At 47.2% G+C, this 16,269-nt stretch overlaps 1 protein-coding gene across 4 annotated transcripts in view; it reads right to left on the bottom strand.

Moving 5' to 3' along the window:
* LOC105814661 (neuron-specific protein family member 2) overlaps positions 1-15,857 on the bottom strand; it is a 57,298-nt gene extending 41,441 nt beyond the window's left edge. Inside the window, exons 1-2 of one of the 4 annotated variants that reach the window (XM_012649725.1) lie at positions 15,624-15,857; positions 14,606-14,756 (exon numbers count right to left, since the gene is read on the bottom strand). In XM_012649725.1, the coding sequence (XP_012505179.1) occupies positions 14,606-14,734 (129 nt within the window). In that variant the 5' untranslated portion in view covers positions 14,735-14,756; positions 15,624-15,857. Of the gene's footprint in view, positions 1-14,605; positions 14,813-15,290; positions 15,362-15,619 lie in introns of those variants that run through there. The other 3 variants (XM_012649727.1, XM_012649726.1, XM_012649728.1) reach the window with 3 other exon arrangements.
* Between the last annotated feature and the right edge of the window lie 412 nt (positions 15,858-16,269).

Raw genomic sequence — 16,269 nt, 5'->3', positions numbered from 1 at the left:
GATCACTCTTACTTACCATTATAGCTTAAATTAACAGAATTTTCACTGAAAACTCAAACCAACTTTCCCTGGAGACAATTCAAGTGTATTGACTAGAGCAAGAATTCTTCTTTGAAGAATGTTCTTTAAAGTCTAACATGCATGCCATCGACTCAATGAAGCTCAGAAAGGAAGGGCTGGGAAAAGCACTACCATATATTAACATCTACCATGTGGCACTTAAACATGTTGGTTAAGGAGGCCCTGGGCCGCAGCCCATCAACACCCCTCCCTCCCTCACCTCGAGAACTCATTTCCAGATGGAAATTCTGCTGTTGCGACCCCCTTCTTTGCAGTCTGTCCCTCCAAACAACAAAAGGAGAGCCCCTTTAAATAGGGGAGTGGTGCAGCCAAACACAGAGGCGGCCTTGAGGGAGGGGGCAGGGCAGAAGGATGTTCTGATATTTTTATTTTCTTCCTATCTCTTATCCCAAAGAATAGGAAAACAGGAGCCTCTGTACCATAGGTAGGAAAAATAATTCTCATACTTTTTACATTTACTATATAGCAGGCACTGAGGCTTTGACATGCATTAGCTCACTTAATTCTATGCTATGAGGCAGACAGCAATATTGTCAGTATCGTAGCGGGTGTGCACAAATGTGAGCTGGGTTCAAATCCTGGCTCTACCACTTAGTGGCTGGTGACCTTGGGTGAGTCATTTAAACTTTCTGCATCCTGGTTTTCTCATCTATACAATGGAGAAATAAGCAAAACCATCTCGCTGGGTTGTTGTGAGGCGTAAGTGAGTTAATGCACATCAGACACTCTGACCGTTCAATAACAAACGTTTATTTAAACACTGCCTTGGGGTGCTGTCACATTTGCTTCCGTGGATGTCTGAGGCAGATGTGGAGCTGAGCCTGGCTTGTACCTGTCAGCCTACAGCTACATCGTACCCTGACTGTCAAGAGCAGCACAAGGACTTCTAAAGAACACTGCTGTTCAAGCATGCCCCTGACTGCCCTGCCTGAAACAAAAAGGGTTTTGAAGGATGAATAGAAGTTTCCTAGGTGGATAAGGCAAGGGAAGACATTTTCTGCAAAGTGAAGCTCATGGCCAAAGAAACAGAAATGTGAAACAGCATGTGATCTACAAGTACCTGTTTTGCTGGCATAGGAACTGTGATGGGAATGTGGGAGTCAAGTCAAGAGCTAATGGAAACAAGAGGAAATGCCAAAGCACGGCTCATAGGCTAATTCGCATCATTCTGGGATCAGACAAAATGCTTTGTGAACTGAAATAATATTCTACAAATTCTAGTTATTAGAAATATTTTGGATACCACTAGATCAACTATCAGATTATGAAGTGGTATAGAAAAATTAGATATCTGATCATTTCTCTGAATCCACATTTTTATAAATATTAACAAACTTGGATTTATAATTTCATCTCCCCATGCATGTATATGTATGTATTACATATAATATACATATAATACCTCTATTATTATATGCATAATAATAGATCTATTTCCTGGTCAATGGGAGCCTTAGGGTAATAATTGCCTTTTGTGATAGGCAGTGTTCTCAGACAGCTCTGAAGATTCCTGCCCCCTGGCGTAAACGTGCTGTATAATTTCCTCCCTCAAGAGCGCGGGCAGGACCTGTGACCATGATGGGATAGTCCCTCTCATGCTTACATTACGCTATATAAAACTGCAAGATAGCAGACTTAAAGAGATTCTACACTGACCTTGAAGAGTTAAACTGACAGGTCAAGAGAGGGTCACACAGCCAGCATCTGAGGACAACCCTTGGCTGACAGCCAGTAAGAAAAGGGGGACCTCAGTCCTACAACCGCAAGGAGCTGAAATCTGCCAACAACCTGAATGAGCCTGGAAGAGGAGCCCAAGTGCTGGATGAGAATGCGGCTTAGCAAACACCTTGATTTCAGACTGTGAGACCCCAAGCAGAGAACTCAGCTAACCTGTGCCTGGACTTTTGATCTAAAAAAAACCGTGAGATAATAAATTTGTGGGGTTTTTTAAAGCACTAAACATTTGGTAATTTGTTACACAGCAATAGAAAACGAGCTCACCTTCCTCCGTGGTCCAGTCTGTCTCAGTAATCTCTTGGTGTGATGCCTCCCTTCCCAATCCGTAGCCCTCTGACTGGCCGTGAGCATCTCCACATCACAGGCAAACGTTAAGAAGCGTTTGTTTCTTCGTCTTTCCCTCTGCCTCACTATTTTTATACACATCCTTCCCAGAGCTTCTGAAAGAGCTCAAAACCATTTCCATTCTGCGTAAACTTAAAAGACCCTGTGTTCTAGCCAACACGTTGAGGCAAGAGACAGAACTAAAAAATATTCCTGTCAGAATGAGACCATGAATATCATTCTTATTCTCATAATAATACTCATTTTGAGATTGCTTCTCTAGCATCCATTTTTTTCTCCACTCGAAAGCTGCCTGATATTCCTTTCAAGAACCTACCCCTGCCCCACTTTGGGGCGCCCATGTGGTTTGGTGGGATTGACTCCTCCCTTAATGACAGGGGTGGTCCCTCATGAAGTTGAGCCAATAAGGGCATACTATCCTGTTTATCCCACATTTTGATTGGCTCAGACACGAGCATGTCACCGAATTTGGACCAATGAGATATGAGGCAGTATTGACTAGGATCTTGAGGAAAGAAGCTTCCTTGGTCTTCACGGGTATCCTCAGAGCATGCTGTTCCTCTGGATGGTTTGGTGAGGACTTGAATTCTAGAACTGCTGTAGCAATTGTTGCCACTCCTAGGGGAAGCCAGGACAAAGGATGGTAGAGCCCAAGCAGCACCCAAGGATGGTAGAGCCAACAGGAACCCAGAGAAATGGAGATGGGCCCTGATGATATCCTATGCCCTGGATCACACCTTTCCTGAAGCTAGACTCACACTGGGCTCTGCAATCAGTTATGGGGGCAAATACATACTCTTTGGGCCTTAATCCAATTCGGGTTGAGTTTTCTGTTACTTGAAACTAAAAGCTTTCTATCTGATACAAATGTGTTCCAAGAAAACCCAAGAAAATGAACTGAAAAAGCTATTAGAATTTAATAAGATAGCCAAGTACTAAATAAGCATACCAAAAATCAATAGCTTTCCTAGGTGTCAGCAAAAAGTCAGCTCAAAAATATAATGAGTCCACCAGAAGATACACACAAAAACATTCATAGCAGCTTTTTTCATAATAGCTCAAAACTAAGAACATCTCAAATGTCCACTAAGAGGAATATGGAAAAATTGTGGCTTATGCATAAATGGAATGCCTCCCAGCAATTACTACACGTCCGTGGATGAATCTCATGGACATTACATTGAACAAAAGAAATCAGACACCAAAAAGTTTTCCTATATACTGTGTTATTTCATTTACATCAGCTTCAAATATATGTATAATAATTTATATATAATTTTTATATAATATATTTATTTCAAACATCTACCATTCACCATTTGCAGTAATGGGTTAGGGGGTTCTGAATTTAGACAGAGCTAGGACCACAGGCCTCTCTTCAAATCCATGCCCTGCTTTGTTCTGAGCTCCCATGAAATGCTGCTTGGGCTGAGAGACTTTCTAATGAAAACAGCTCTTCTGGCTTCAGTGCCTCACACCTCGAACCCCAGAGCTCAAACATAGGCCCCGGGACAGGAGGGTGCCGGACACCACACACGTGAGGCCACAGTCGTCTGCTCCTCTCTCGAGCTCAGCCACCTTTTCTCCAAAAGCAGCCCTGGCTGCTACTTGCAGTTTAACCTTCTCCGCTGAGGACGTGTTCGCTCTTTAGACTCCCAGCCCCGTTTCAAAAGGCCTTGGCCCGTCTGCCCGGAACAGATGGACGGTGCTTGCCCCATCTCTTGGACCTCTCAGTTGGCTCTCACAGGTTCCTTCTCTCCCTGCTCCATAAAACGCTCCCCTCCCTTGGGTCGGTGGCAGTCCCCCCTTGGCTGTCTTCCTGCCACGCTGGCTGGCTCTCCTCAGCTCCCCTTCAGGCTCCTCCTCCTGCCTGAACCCTCAGTGTTGGGAGTTCTCAAGGCCAGGTCACGACCACTCTTCTTCCCTTCTGTTCCATAAGCCACCTCTGGGTAATCCCACTTGCTCCCATCACTGCTAAGTCCATCTTTTATTCCCATGACTCTCAAATTTTCACCTCCGTGCAGACCTCAACTAACACCCAGATTACCCTACTGGCCATTTGCCCTTGGGCCGACACGACCACATTTACAACACCCACAGCAAAGCTCCTGGGTCCTCTCCGTCCTGCCCTGACCACCACACCTCAGCATTGTCATCCCATGCAATCCCCAGCTCAGAAAACAGCAGCACTATCCACACCATTGTTTATGACAAACCAGATAAAAGAATCTCTTATGATCCCTCCCCTTCAGCCCCCAAATTCATCCCATCATTCCTTCTATTCCAGCTCCAGCTTCCTCAAAAATTTCTCCCAAATCGACCCATTTGTCCAGTCGCACGGCCTCCACCCTACTCTAGGGCATCATCGTCTCTCTGGGGACTTTCACTCCGGCCAGCTTCCTTGTTTCCGTTCTTGCCTCCCCAACCCCAGAGAAAAGATCTTTCTAGACAGAGGGAGAGGCATATACCAGCAGACGTTGAGAAGACACCTGGGCAACTACAAAGAGGCGGCTCTGAGTAGCCAGAGAATGGGGCTGGGGAGGTGAGGAGGTGACAGAGATGGAGCCGGAGGGGCGCACAGAGGCTCTGAATGCCGAGCTGAGCGCCTTGAAGGTCGACGTGAGGGCAGTGAGGAGCTGCAGAAGGGTTATAAGCAAGAGGAATGGCTTTCCAGACGTGCATGGCAGGCAGCGGAGAAGCCTCTGACCATCGTGGAGACACACAGTGTGGACAGGCGCAGGGAGCGGGAAACACAGCTACACGGTCACTGAGACCAACCAGCTATGGGAATTTCATGCAGCCTGGTGTTTTGTTCCTATGGAGCGCAGCCAGGAACATTTCCCTTCTATAAAAGATACAGTAACAGTTACTTTTTTTTGGTACTATGAAGGGAAAAGCATAAGGAATGTTAGCCAATCATTACTAATTTTACCTTGGAGGAACAGCTTGCATAAGCAGAGAGAGAGAGAGAAAAATAAATTTGCAAAGAAAAGCTCTTTTCTGGACACTCTTCATTTTCCCCACAGTTAAAAAAAAAAAAATGGAGCAAAACAGAGCCTGAGTGCCTTGATTAATAGTAGAAATGGGAGAAGTGGAGAGGGGAGAGGAAACATTCTTTCTACTTTTTTATTATTAAAAGTGTGATTTATAGATATTTGGACAAATGAAACTTGAGGTTTTTTAAATATCATTGTGGATGTGGGCAAAGTAATAACTTCGTTTTCTTTTCATATTTACACATTGGTCCCCCATTGTCCTGTCAGCTGCTAATAGAAAGAACATAATTTAACATAATTGGCATTGTGAAAATGGGATAAATTATTCCTAAAGGACCCCTCGTCTGGATATAATTCCCATTTTGCTGGCAAGGCCAGATAATACATGGTGGTTCAGATGGTGCAAAGTACAGATCATAAAAATTTAAAATACTACTTCCCGGGATTATCAATAATGAAGAGGTTCCCACATGGAGAGGCCCCAGGATTGGCAGGAACAGTAAATCAAAGCATGGAAGAGCTGACAAGGAACAAGATTGCATTTTTATGAGCTGGACTTGCACAGGCCAAAAACAGATGCAAGCTGCATCCAGCTCATCCCTGGAGTGAGGAGAGAGGTTCAGAGCCAGGACAGTGCATGGCTGGCCGCTGCACGCCTACTGTGTGCCAGACACATGCTGGTGCCCTCCTGATGGGCATTCGCTCAGTTCTCACGATTCTCCTGGCTGCATTCTCTCCAAGCCCCAGTACTATCCTTTGAAATCATGATTATTATTACCATTTTTCAGATGAGGAACTGTAGCCTCAGAGAGTTCAATCTCTTCCCTATGATCAAATGACTGGTAAGTGCGTGAGCTACTATTGAAACTCAAGAGTATCGAGCTCTTTCCTATCCATCATTGTTTTTTTTTAAAAGGTACCCACTGTGTGCCTGGCATTATGCAACAACTTTGCATCCTATATCTCAGAAATTCCTTTCAATCATTCTATGAGGTAAGGGATTATACCCATTTTACAGATGAGAAACCTGAGTCTCAGAGAGCAGAAATGACGTAGCAACCTCATACAGCCACTAGGAGGCAGAGCCAAGAATTAAACTTAACACTCGATCTCTGAGCCTACGGAACCCAGGACATAATGGGGGCTCCATAAATAACATTAAATGAGGGGACGAATAAATTTATTTCTAAAGAGAGAAGGTGGAGATACCCAGATGGAGCCTGAGGCCTTAGTTGGGAGCTCTTCTCCTTTTGCAGCCCACACACCTCACTCCACACTCCCTCTTTGGGTTCGAGTCTTTCCCTTACGTCAAGCCCTTAAGCTTGGTATTAGGCCCAGAACACAGGGTCAAAGGTCAGAGCTCAAAGGACTTTAGCGGCAGTGTTGTCCAACGCCATCACTTCACAGAGGGGGAGTTGGGGCCCAGAGAGGGAAGGGGTTTGCTACAGGACACACAGAAACACAGAGTCAGAAGCAGGTCTCTAGTATGAAGCTGACAACTTCTAGTCCAGAGCTCTTTCCATGGAATGACGTTTCTTTTCCTTGTCGGGCCTTTGTTTTCTCAGAGGCAGAATGAAATTTTGGCCAATATGGCCTCAAACGAACCATCTAGTGTAGCAAGTCTATGACTCCTCAATTCAATGACAAGGCATAGTATGGGGCAAGATGAGGTGCTCTCTGTGGGGTCCTCTATAAGGGCTTCCAGATCTTTCTGCCCTGAGCAGAGGTGAGCTGCCTCAGCTGGAACCATCACAGTGGAGGCCCACAGCTCTGCCACCTGGGTCCTCCGTGGTCCAGGCCACCCCACTGCACTGCTCAACTTTCCTTGCTGTCTGTAGCCATGTGTGCTCTGAACAGAGGACCTCATTCTGGGACTGAATTGATGATGATGATAATGTTAATAACAGCAACAATAATAGTAACAGCTTTCTAATAAACATTTACTATGTGCTGAGCACTGTGATAAACATTTGACATGTACTTTTCCCATTTCATCCTTACAACAGTTCTTAGAGGAAGATGTTATTGCCATGAGGAAACAGAGAATCAGAGTAGGTAATAAACTTGCCCAGGTTCACACAGCAAGCAGGTGGTGGATTAGGATTTGAATTCAAACTACGCCATGGTAACACCACACTGTACGTGCAGGGACGCTGGCTCACACCACATTGCTCTCTCCACGTGTGAAAGTGAGCAAGTCACATCAGCTCCCTGAGACTGTTTCACCATCTGTGAAATGGGGATGATTTTTTTAAATAGAAAATTTGATACATGCTTATGGTAAAAAAAAAAAAAGATGAAAATTATAGAATAAAATTCTTCCAACAGGCCCTGCCTATCCCATCCCTACTTCCCAAACATTTAACGGTTTCTGTGTGTCCTTCCAAAACTGTTTTATGAATTATAAAAATAAAACATACACACACTCTGTGTGTTTCCACAAATGGGATCATTCCATACCACTCTCTTTAAAATTGTTTTACTGAGCACCGGTCTGCTGCTGCTTTCCACGTTAGCACATACAGATCTGCCTGGTTCTCGTAACAATTGCTTAGCGGCCCGCATCCACCCACCAGAGCTTGTTCAACCAGGGCCTTCTCATCAACAGTCCAAGCTGTTCCCAGTTTTTTAAAATACAGACAGGCCTTTGCATGCTTAAAAAAATATACCCACTGGGTAACTTCCCACCAGTAGGAAGCATACCAGTCAAATGGTGTCTACGGTTTACATTTTGTAGACGATATCAAAATAGCCTCTGAAAAACATTGCACATTGCATCACATTATGTAATCAAGCAGAGTGAACTGAGGACAGGTTTGTTTGTCCCCAGCATTATCAACACTAGGCATTATCAAATTTATTTTTTTTGCCAATCTGATAGGTAAAAAATTGTATTTTGTTTAAAATTATGTTTTTAAATTATAGAGAATTCTTTTTAATGTTTATTGGTCATTTTCTATCTAGTTGCTGAAACTGCCTAGTCAGAGCCCTTGCCCCAATTTAGGGTGATTTCTAATCCGTCTCTTGAGAGTGTCTGAAGCACAGGGGGCTGGAGGGCCGCAGCCTGCAGAGACGTGCGTTTCCGCTGCTCCCTGGGGCAAGGCTGACACTCTCTGATCCATGTCTTGGAGAGAAAAGGAAACCCTGCAGGAAGCCAAGGGAGAGGCCAGGAAGGTGGCAGGCCTCAGTGGCAGGAGTGGCATTCCCTCTGCCCTGTATCCTTCCACGTATCCCCTGTCAGGCCCACCCCTCAAACCCCATCCTTCTTGGCATGTGCCGCTTTTTCAGTCTTTTTCCAAAACTATCGTCTTTAAGAGACACATTCTGCATGTGCAGTGAAGAAAGGGAACTGTCAGTGAGAGCCCTCCGTGTGCCACGCACTGAGCTAGGCCCCTTAGACAATTGTCACATTGTTGCCCCCACAGTAACCTTGTTAGGTAAATATTATGGCTATATTAGAGTTGTAAAAAAAAAAAAAACACGAAGCCCAGAGATGCTAAGCAATTTGCCTGAAGTCACATAGTAAGTGAATAGCTTAGCTGAGATTTGAACCCAGGTCTCCTGGACTGCAAGGTGCATGTGGTCTACCGTGCGAAATTTGAGGCCTGCCAAACATCAGTCATGGGTCTCTAAATGTCTGCTGTCCTTTCCTCACACAATCAGTGAGCCCACCTCCTTCAGGACGCACAAAGACTTCATCATCAACAGAAAGGAAAGTTCACCCATAGCTTGGCAGGAGAGGACAATGTTCCCCTGAGGCTTTGCCCGGGCCTGAGGTTTGCTTTCTGCAGACCTGCCCCCTAGTAGCTGGCATGTCTCGGCACACCTGTGTGCAGATCTTGCTGCCCTGCTTCCCCGTGGTGCGTCCTAGGGCAGCATTCCGCCTGTCTGAGACTGTTTCCGCCTCTGTAAAATGGGGAGAACAGCAGCAGCCTCACAAAGGGGTTGAGGGGACATCTGGGTTACTGTAGTTACTTCAATAAACCAAAGGCAGCAAGGCCCCAAAGGCATGCCTTGGAATTTGATGTCTGCAGATTAGTGTTCCAGCTTCTCAAGATTTCACTCCCACGGCCTGGAGGAAGCCACCCAACTGCTCAGATTCGAGTCGATTTCCCCACCTGCCAAGTGCAGAAATTGAGCCCGGTGTCAAGCTAAACAAGAGAGGGGGCCTTGTTCAGCCCCGTGTTCCTCACTGCCCACTGCGTGCCAGGCCTAATGCTACCGAGGCGACGCAGAGGCGGGGCCTTAGGCCTAGTGCACAGACAGAGCAGAAAGCAAACTCTCCTCCCAGCCCACCTGGCTCCGTGTGCACACACCACCTGCCTGCCCGTTCCTGCTGCCACTGCCCCCTCCAAGCCCCCACCATCCTTCCTGGACACGGCAGTGGCCTTCTCTCTGGCCTCCTGGCTTCCACATTTTTCTTCCACCATTCACGGTGGGGGTGCTGCAGGACACCCAGGCCCCCCTATATGGGGGGAAACTACTCTGCATGGAGGACTGATAGGAAGGAAAGAGGCAGAGGAGCCCCGAAGACCGCGCATGAGGCTGAGCCTGTCTTTTGTCCCTACGGTGGCCCATAGCAGCCAGAGCAATCCAGCCAAAATCCAACTCTGATCCTCTTTCTCTCCAGCTTCAAATCCCTTCCCAAAAATGACACCAGGCCCCACATGAACTGGTACCCACCCTGCCTCATCCTCTAAATGTCCCCTTCGCCAGGCATGCAGTGGCCCACCTGGGCCCTGACTGCTCCTCCGCCCTCCTCAGTGCCTGCCCGCAGGCCGCCCCCTGCCGCCTGCTGCCCGTGCCGACCCACCCCCAGGTCTCAGCCAGCGCTGTTTCCTGGCCATCCTCCCATCATAATTAGGTCCCCCTACATTTTATCTATCCTTACATTACAGCACCTTATTCTTTCGTTTATAGCCCTTCTCTCAATGTGCGTATATGCACTTGCATTTGTTTGATAGCTTGCTTGAAGTCCCTCTTCCCCATTGGACTGGAAGCTCCACAAAGGCAGTGGCCATGCTGTCTTTTCATGGCCGTGTATCCATAGCCTAGCACAGTGCCTGGTACATACACGGTACCCAACGAGCTTGGTTGGAGGGAGGGAGGGACAGACGTGGGTGAACACCTGCCAGTGTGATAAGCACAACCGCTGCTGTACTTATGGGTGGCCAGGGAAGGGGTCCAGGAGGGCCCCTGTCAGAACTGGGTCAGGAAGATGAGTATTGGCTTAGACAAGCAAAGGGGTGAGAAGGGCATTTTGGACAGAAAGAACAGCATGTTCAGGAGGAGGAGGTACCGACACCTGGAGAGCGTGGGAAACTCCAGGGCAGGCCTTCTCAGCCTCGGCACTGTTGACGTTTGGGGCAGGATAATTCTTTTGGGGGACAAGGGTGGGGCCATCCTGTGCACTGTAGGATATTTAGCAGCATTTCTGGCCTCTACTAGTAAGATGGCAGTAGAATCCTCCCTCCAGTTGTGACAAAAATGTCTCCAGACATTGCTAAATGTCCCCCTGGCAGGCAAAACAGCCCCCACTGAGAACGGTGCCCGTGTAGGTCCGGCAGGCTGCTGTGCCAGGCCACGGTGGGAGGGGATGCATGCAGGCCCCATAATGAGGGCTAGAAAGCAGAGGGAAGGTTTGGGGATGGTAGCCTGTGGGGATGCGGGGATGGAAAGCGTTCCGTGGGAGACAGACCTGGTCACAGCCCCAGGAAGCTCAGGAGCAGCATGGAGAGCAGAGCAGAGTGACAGGGAGAAGAGACAGGAGACGAGCATGAGCCGGGCCCCCCTCTCCAAGGCAGGTGACAATCTCTCCAGCTTGGGCAGGGTGGGAGGCTTTGGAGGCTGCGGTGTTCTTGCTGGAGAAGCACCAGGCCCCCCTGCAGGTCCAGGAGCCGGCCTAGGGGAGAGCCAAGCGGCAGCTATGGCCACACACGAGGACTGTAGAGTTTGGGAGACTCTCCCAGGGCAGGGGCTTCTCACCACTTAAGGCAGCATAGCGCAGAGGGGAAAGTTGGGGCATTGGGTACATTGGGGTTCTAACCCCAGCCCTTCCACTCTTCATCTGTGAGGCTTGGGCAGGCCACTTCCATTCATCTGAGCCTCAGCTTCCTCATCAGTGAAATGGGTGTACTAAAACCTGCCTCAGAGGGTGTTGGGAAGATTAACTAAAGTAACAGACATGAATGCCCAGCATAGCCACTCCCCAGCCCAGAGCAAGTGCTTCAGACATGCCCACCCTCTCCAGTTATCCTCCACACACTTTCTCCTGACGTTCTGACTCTGTACTGCTACAGGGCATTTAGTATGAATGACTCTAAAGATGATTTCCAGCATCACACACCAAGCGCATTCCGTAGGTTACATCTTCAAAAGGGAAAGCCATGACTTCACACCGGGGTCGAATATATGTCTTTCTATTAACCCCCTCGGTGTCCAGCGCTCACCGTCTGGCTGACCCTAATCAGAGGGCTGGGCCTGTGTCAGGCTCCCTTCGCCTTCTCTGCAGTAGGCCTGGGAGGGGAGTCCCGGAATTACCATGCCCATTTTGCACGAGAGGAGGCGCAGGCGGAGCAGCTTAAGAGCTTGTACCAAGTCCTCAACCAAGTAGGCTGGTAAGAGTGGGAACAGGGATCCGAGCCCACCTGACCAGGCGGCTTGCGTCTGTGCTGGTGGCTACCACACCCTTCTAAGCATTTAGAGGGGCTTTGCCTTCTTGAGTAGAATTTACTTTTAGCACATCTGTTCTAACATCTGGGGGAAAAACATGTTTACTCTTGTAATGATTATAAAACTAAATATTAGCACAGAAAACTGCTAATACAATTCCCCACTCAGAGAAGGCAGAGACCCAAGGGAGAAGAATCAAGTCACACTGTGAGGCAGAGACTGAGCTCGAGCTGGAGACCAAGTCTGGGGCAAGCTCGCTCCTTCTTCCTGCTGAGGTGGAAGGTTCTGGAACAACACCGCCTGGGTTCTGCACCCAGGGTGCTTTACTAACTATTTGCTTTTGGATGTTACTTTACCATTCTTTGTCTGAGTGTCTTTAAAATATGGATCATAGTAACAACTCCCTGACTCAGTCCTATTAACTATTGAGAGGATGAACGAAAATTGTGTGTGTGTGTGTGTGTGTGTGTGTGTGTGTATGTGTGGTGTACATATAGCTTAGGACAGCATCTAGCATTTAGGAAGCACTTGAAAATGGTAACTGTTATTCTCTTATAGTTAGTTTTGTGTCAGGCACTTTACGTATGAGGCCACATCTAACTTTGTTCTGACCATTGTGAGGTAGGTGTGATTCTCCCCACTTCACAGAGGAGGAAACTGAGGTCCACCTGGTAAAGGACTTTATCGTGAGCATCAGAGGAAGTCTTTGATGTGCCCTCGTAAGGGATTTGTGGTCGGACTGGGACCCACTGCATCTTTCAGGATACACTGGTTTCCCCTTCCATGAGTGCAGGTCTACCATGACAGACAATGGATTTATCCTTCAGGTTTGGGGACAACTTTCTGGAACATCCGAACTGGGTGCTCAGGGGTTATTGGGCTTCTCTGCCCTCTCAAGAAAAAAATAAAGCCCTATGGGGTAGGGAGAGGAAGGGGAGACAGAGGCCACAGTGATCTCTGGCTCATCTGCAGGAGTACGGAAGGTTAGGGGGAGAGGGGAGCTCACCACAGTGCCTTTTCTTTGCATACCTCTCAGGGACAGACGTGCAGTTCTGCAAGGCTGTAGCTGTTGGCTTCACAACACCTCAAGAGAATATCTTCCATTCTTTTATTTAACTTCCACTTATATCTGGGTTCAAATTCTAGCATTTCTACTTACTCCTTCTGTGAGCTTGGATAACTCACCAAATTCCCATCTGTAAATGTGAATGCATAATCCCTGACTTCCAGGGGTAATGCACACCTAAAACAGTGGTTCGCAACTTCGGCCACACGCAGGAGTCACCTGAGGAGATTTTATTAATACTGATTTCTGGGTCTCACCCCTGAGACACTGATAGAATTGTTCTGGGGTGTAGCCTAGGAAGCAGGAATTTTAAAAGCTCCCCAGCTGATTCTAATATGCAATCAAAACCCAAGAATCTCTGACATACATGTAGCAGGCACTCTATTAATACTATCCCCTCTCATTTCTTTAGTGTTAATTGCCTGTTTGGAATTTATTTTTAAAGATTTCATCAGTTTCTCAGGATGGCTCAAGAATTCTCTATTTCTGCCACCCCACCCCTGCTCATTCCCATGTTGACAACCTCTGCACTTTCAAAACAAATTACTCAACCCCCAGCCAACCGGCAGGCCCTTTACGGAGCTTTGGCTTCTCTCCTGTTGATTGGATGGAGCCAATTGGTTAAGACACACAATGCCCTCCTGCAGGTGCCAATGAGAGAGTCAAACAGATGGAATGATCCATTGTTCATTCTTCAGCCAGGGAACTTCATCACTGGCCTCCAAATCTCTCCCTTATGGCGTGCAAAAGCTCACACAATAAAACCCCAAGTTGCCCCGGGGGGATCTTAAAAGATACGGTTTCTCCCACCTGTGTCCATGTGTCCATAACACCCTACTCCCCACCTTTGTATGAACGCCCACCTCCATTCTTCGTGGACTACTCCCATGTCAGGAGATGCGCCATCAGCCAGTCACTCATTTCCAGCCACGCCTCCCCCAAAGACACTCTCTTGCAGTTATACTGTTCCCTAAAAGCGCTCCATGCTTTGCACAAGTGTGCCCTGTGCCTTAAAAATGTCTTTTCCCCCATGTTCTACCTGGATCCAAGTGTTACTCACCTTTAGAAGCCCAATTCAAATGTTCTCCTCTGCAGTTTACCCAACCTGTCCTCCCTGTCCCAGCCCCAAATCCTCCCCTCCCTCTCCCCACCCAGACAGAATTTAGTTGTTTCCACCCATGCACTCTCATAATCTTTGTCATGCTCGGTTACAGCATTTACCAGGATGCATTATATTGATTTGTCACAGTGGAAACAGATTTTGTAATTTTGTCTTTTTGTAACCAACTCCTAGCACAGGGACAGGGCCTCAGCAGGTGCCAATTGAGTGCCTGTTGGAGTGAATCCAATTCTCTGTCCTCACATCTATACCAGTCAATTTTTGAAACACCTCCCCAAAATAATCGAGATGGATTTTCTCTGTCATCATCTAGAAGCTTATTAGTATTCATCTGCTGTGATAAAACTTTAACAAGAAAAGATTAATTTGCTTGCCTGTGTATGTAGATATGAACCAAAAAAATGCGTAAACACTTACCATAAATCTGAAATAGCACAAAAGATGTCTTGTCTCTGGAAGGAATAACTACGTTTTACAAGAAAGGGAGCGTATTTGGCAGATGAGGGAATGAAAGGGCTTGGGGTGGGATTTTTTGCTGCTTTATTTTCTGAAATGGGGAGCCGATGGGAGAAAGAGCACCTGCTTTACCTTTTCTGGAGCAGGCAGCTGCAAGTGATTAACCTCCAGGGGCGTGATGAGAGGCACGGTCTGGAAGCCATCCTCAACCGAAGGCGGCTTGGTTCCCTTCTCGCTGGGGGTACTGTTCAGCTTCACCATCCTTACGCCTTTCTTCCCAGACCTAAGGCAAGCAGTGGGGTTCTGGTTACAGCAGGAGGTGAGGCAGGGAAAATAGCGCTGTCCTCAACAGCTCCACTCGGGTGGCTTTCGATCTAGTGCTCAGTGATTGCTCTTCCACTAGATTTTCTCACATGATTCCCATTGTCCATTAAAACTTCTTTAATCATCAAAATATGCCACCTGCCCTGGGGGTTCAACAGCCCTCAAATTTGGGGGACTCAAGGAAAATCCCGGACCTACACACAAAAAAATACAAGCTTGAAACAAACACCTGAGACACTAGAGCTCAAGTATTCATACGATCCCAGTGAAAAGCTTCTTCATAGTGCAAAATGAATCCATTATTCAGGGTCCCCCTGCAGTATGATGAATTTCATCCCCCCCACTCTGGTTGCTATTTTATTACATTGGTTTTTCTTCAGTAGTACCCCTAAAACACAATGAATACATTTGGTGTCTCTACGGTTACCCTTTTACAGCATATGTAGATTGTACATGAGCTGCAATTTCCTAAAACAAAACGGGCTGGCTTGGCCCGATCCTGTTATTCAGCCATGGAATGCCTCCATTTCCTCAATAGCGAAGGGCCATTTTTTTTTTTTTTTTTGGTTCCATGGAAAGTTAGCAGCCCCCACATTGCAAGATTGCCAACTAAATAAACAAATCACATTTATTCATCTCCAAATCCCTTGGAAGTCAAATGGTGCTCCCTTCCCACCCCTAAAAGCTTAGCACAACTGAATTTCTCTCATCAATCCTGCTGATGGAACGTTATTAGACAAAACAGGGCTGTCATGGGGGTGAAAGGGTTGGTAAGGGGTTGGAGGATATTGGGGAGTGGTTATAGCAAAAACAAATTCCTACTTACTGTGCTGCACTCTTGGGGGTCAGAGCAGATTCAAGCCAATTTGAAGAGGAGGAGGATGGCCGGGAGTCCTCCCTCCTCAGCCTGAGCTTGCGGTGCTGAAAGGACAGCGCCTCGCGTGCGTCTGGATCCCAGCTTCTGAGAGCGAGGCGGGAGCGAGCGGGGAAGAGCTCCTGGCAGCTGCCTGCCTGCCTGCTCGCTCGCGCCCCCTCCCACTGGGGAACGGGCTCCCACACCATCTGTCATCTGGCACCACCTGCTGTTTCTTATGCATGGCCACAACCGCTGCATGGGACAAAATGCTTTCAAGAAAGTGGAAGGGATTCTGGCCACACCAAAAAAATAGAAAAAGAAAAAAGCATCGTATAACCAGTAATCCTTGAGCCTTCAGAAAAAGTAGAAAAGCAGACACATTCATTAGGAGAAGGGATCACTTCCTAAGACCTTCCAGAACAGGATTATGAAACATAGAATGGTTCAAGACCTACAATGTGCTATAACCTGTGGCCAGGAGAGAAGGGAAACTAGTGTTTACTATGTATCTCCCATGCAGTGGGCACTTTTCCAGCCTCTTTCAGACTATTTCCCTCATTTGCAAAATGTGGTTTCTAATAGCATCTCCGTGATGGGGTTAGTATGAGGCATGAAT

This window comes from Propithecus coquereli, unplaced genomic scaffold (genome assembly GCF_000956105.1).
Source record: "Propithecus coquereli isolate 6110/MARCELLA unplaced genomic scaffold, Pcoq_1.0 Scaffold301, whole genome shotgun sequence".
NCBI classification, from domain to species: domain Eukaryota; kingdom Metazoa; phylum Chordata; class Mammalia; order Primates; family Indriidae; genus Propithecus; species Propithecus coquereli.
The sequence above is the reverse complement of the archived record's forward strand: the minus strand, read 5'-3'. Positions and strand labels throughout refer to the sequence as shown.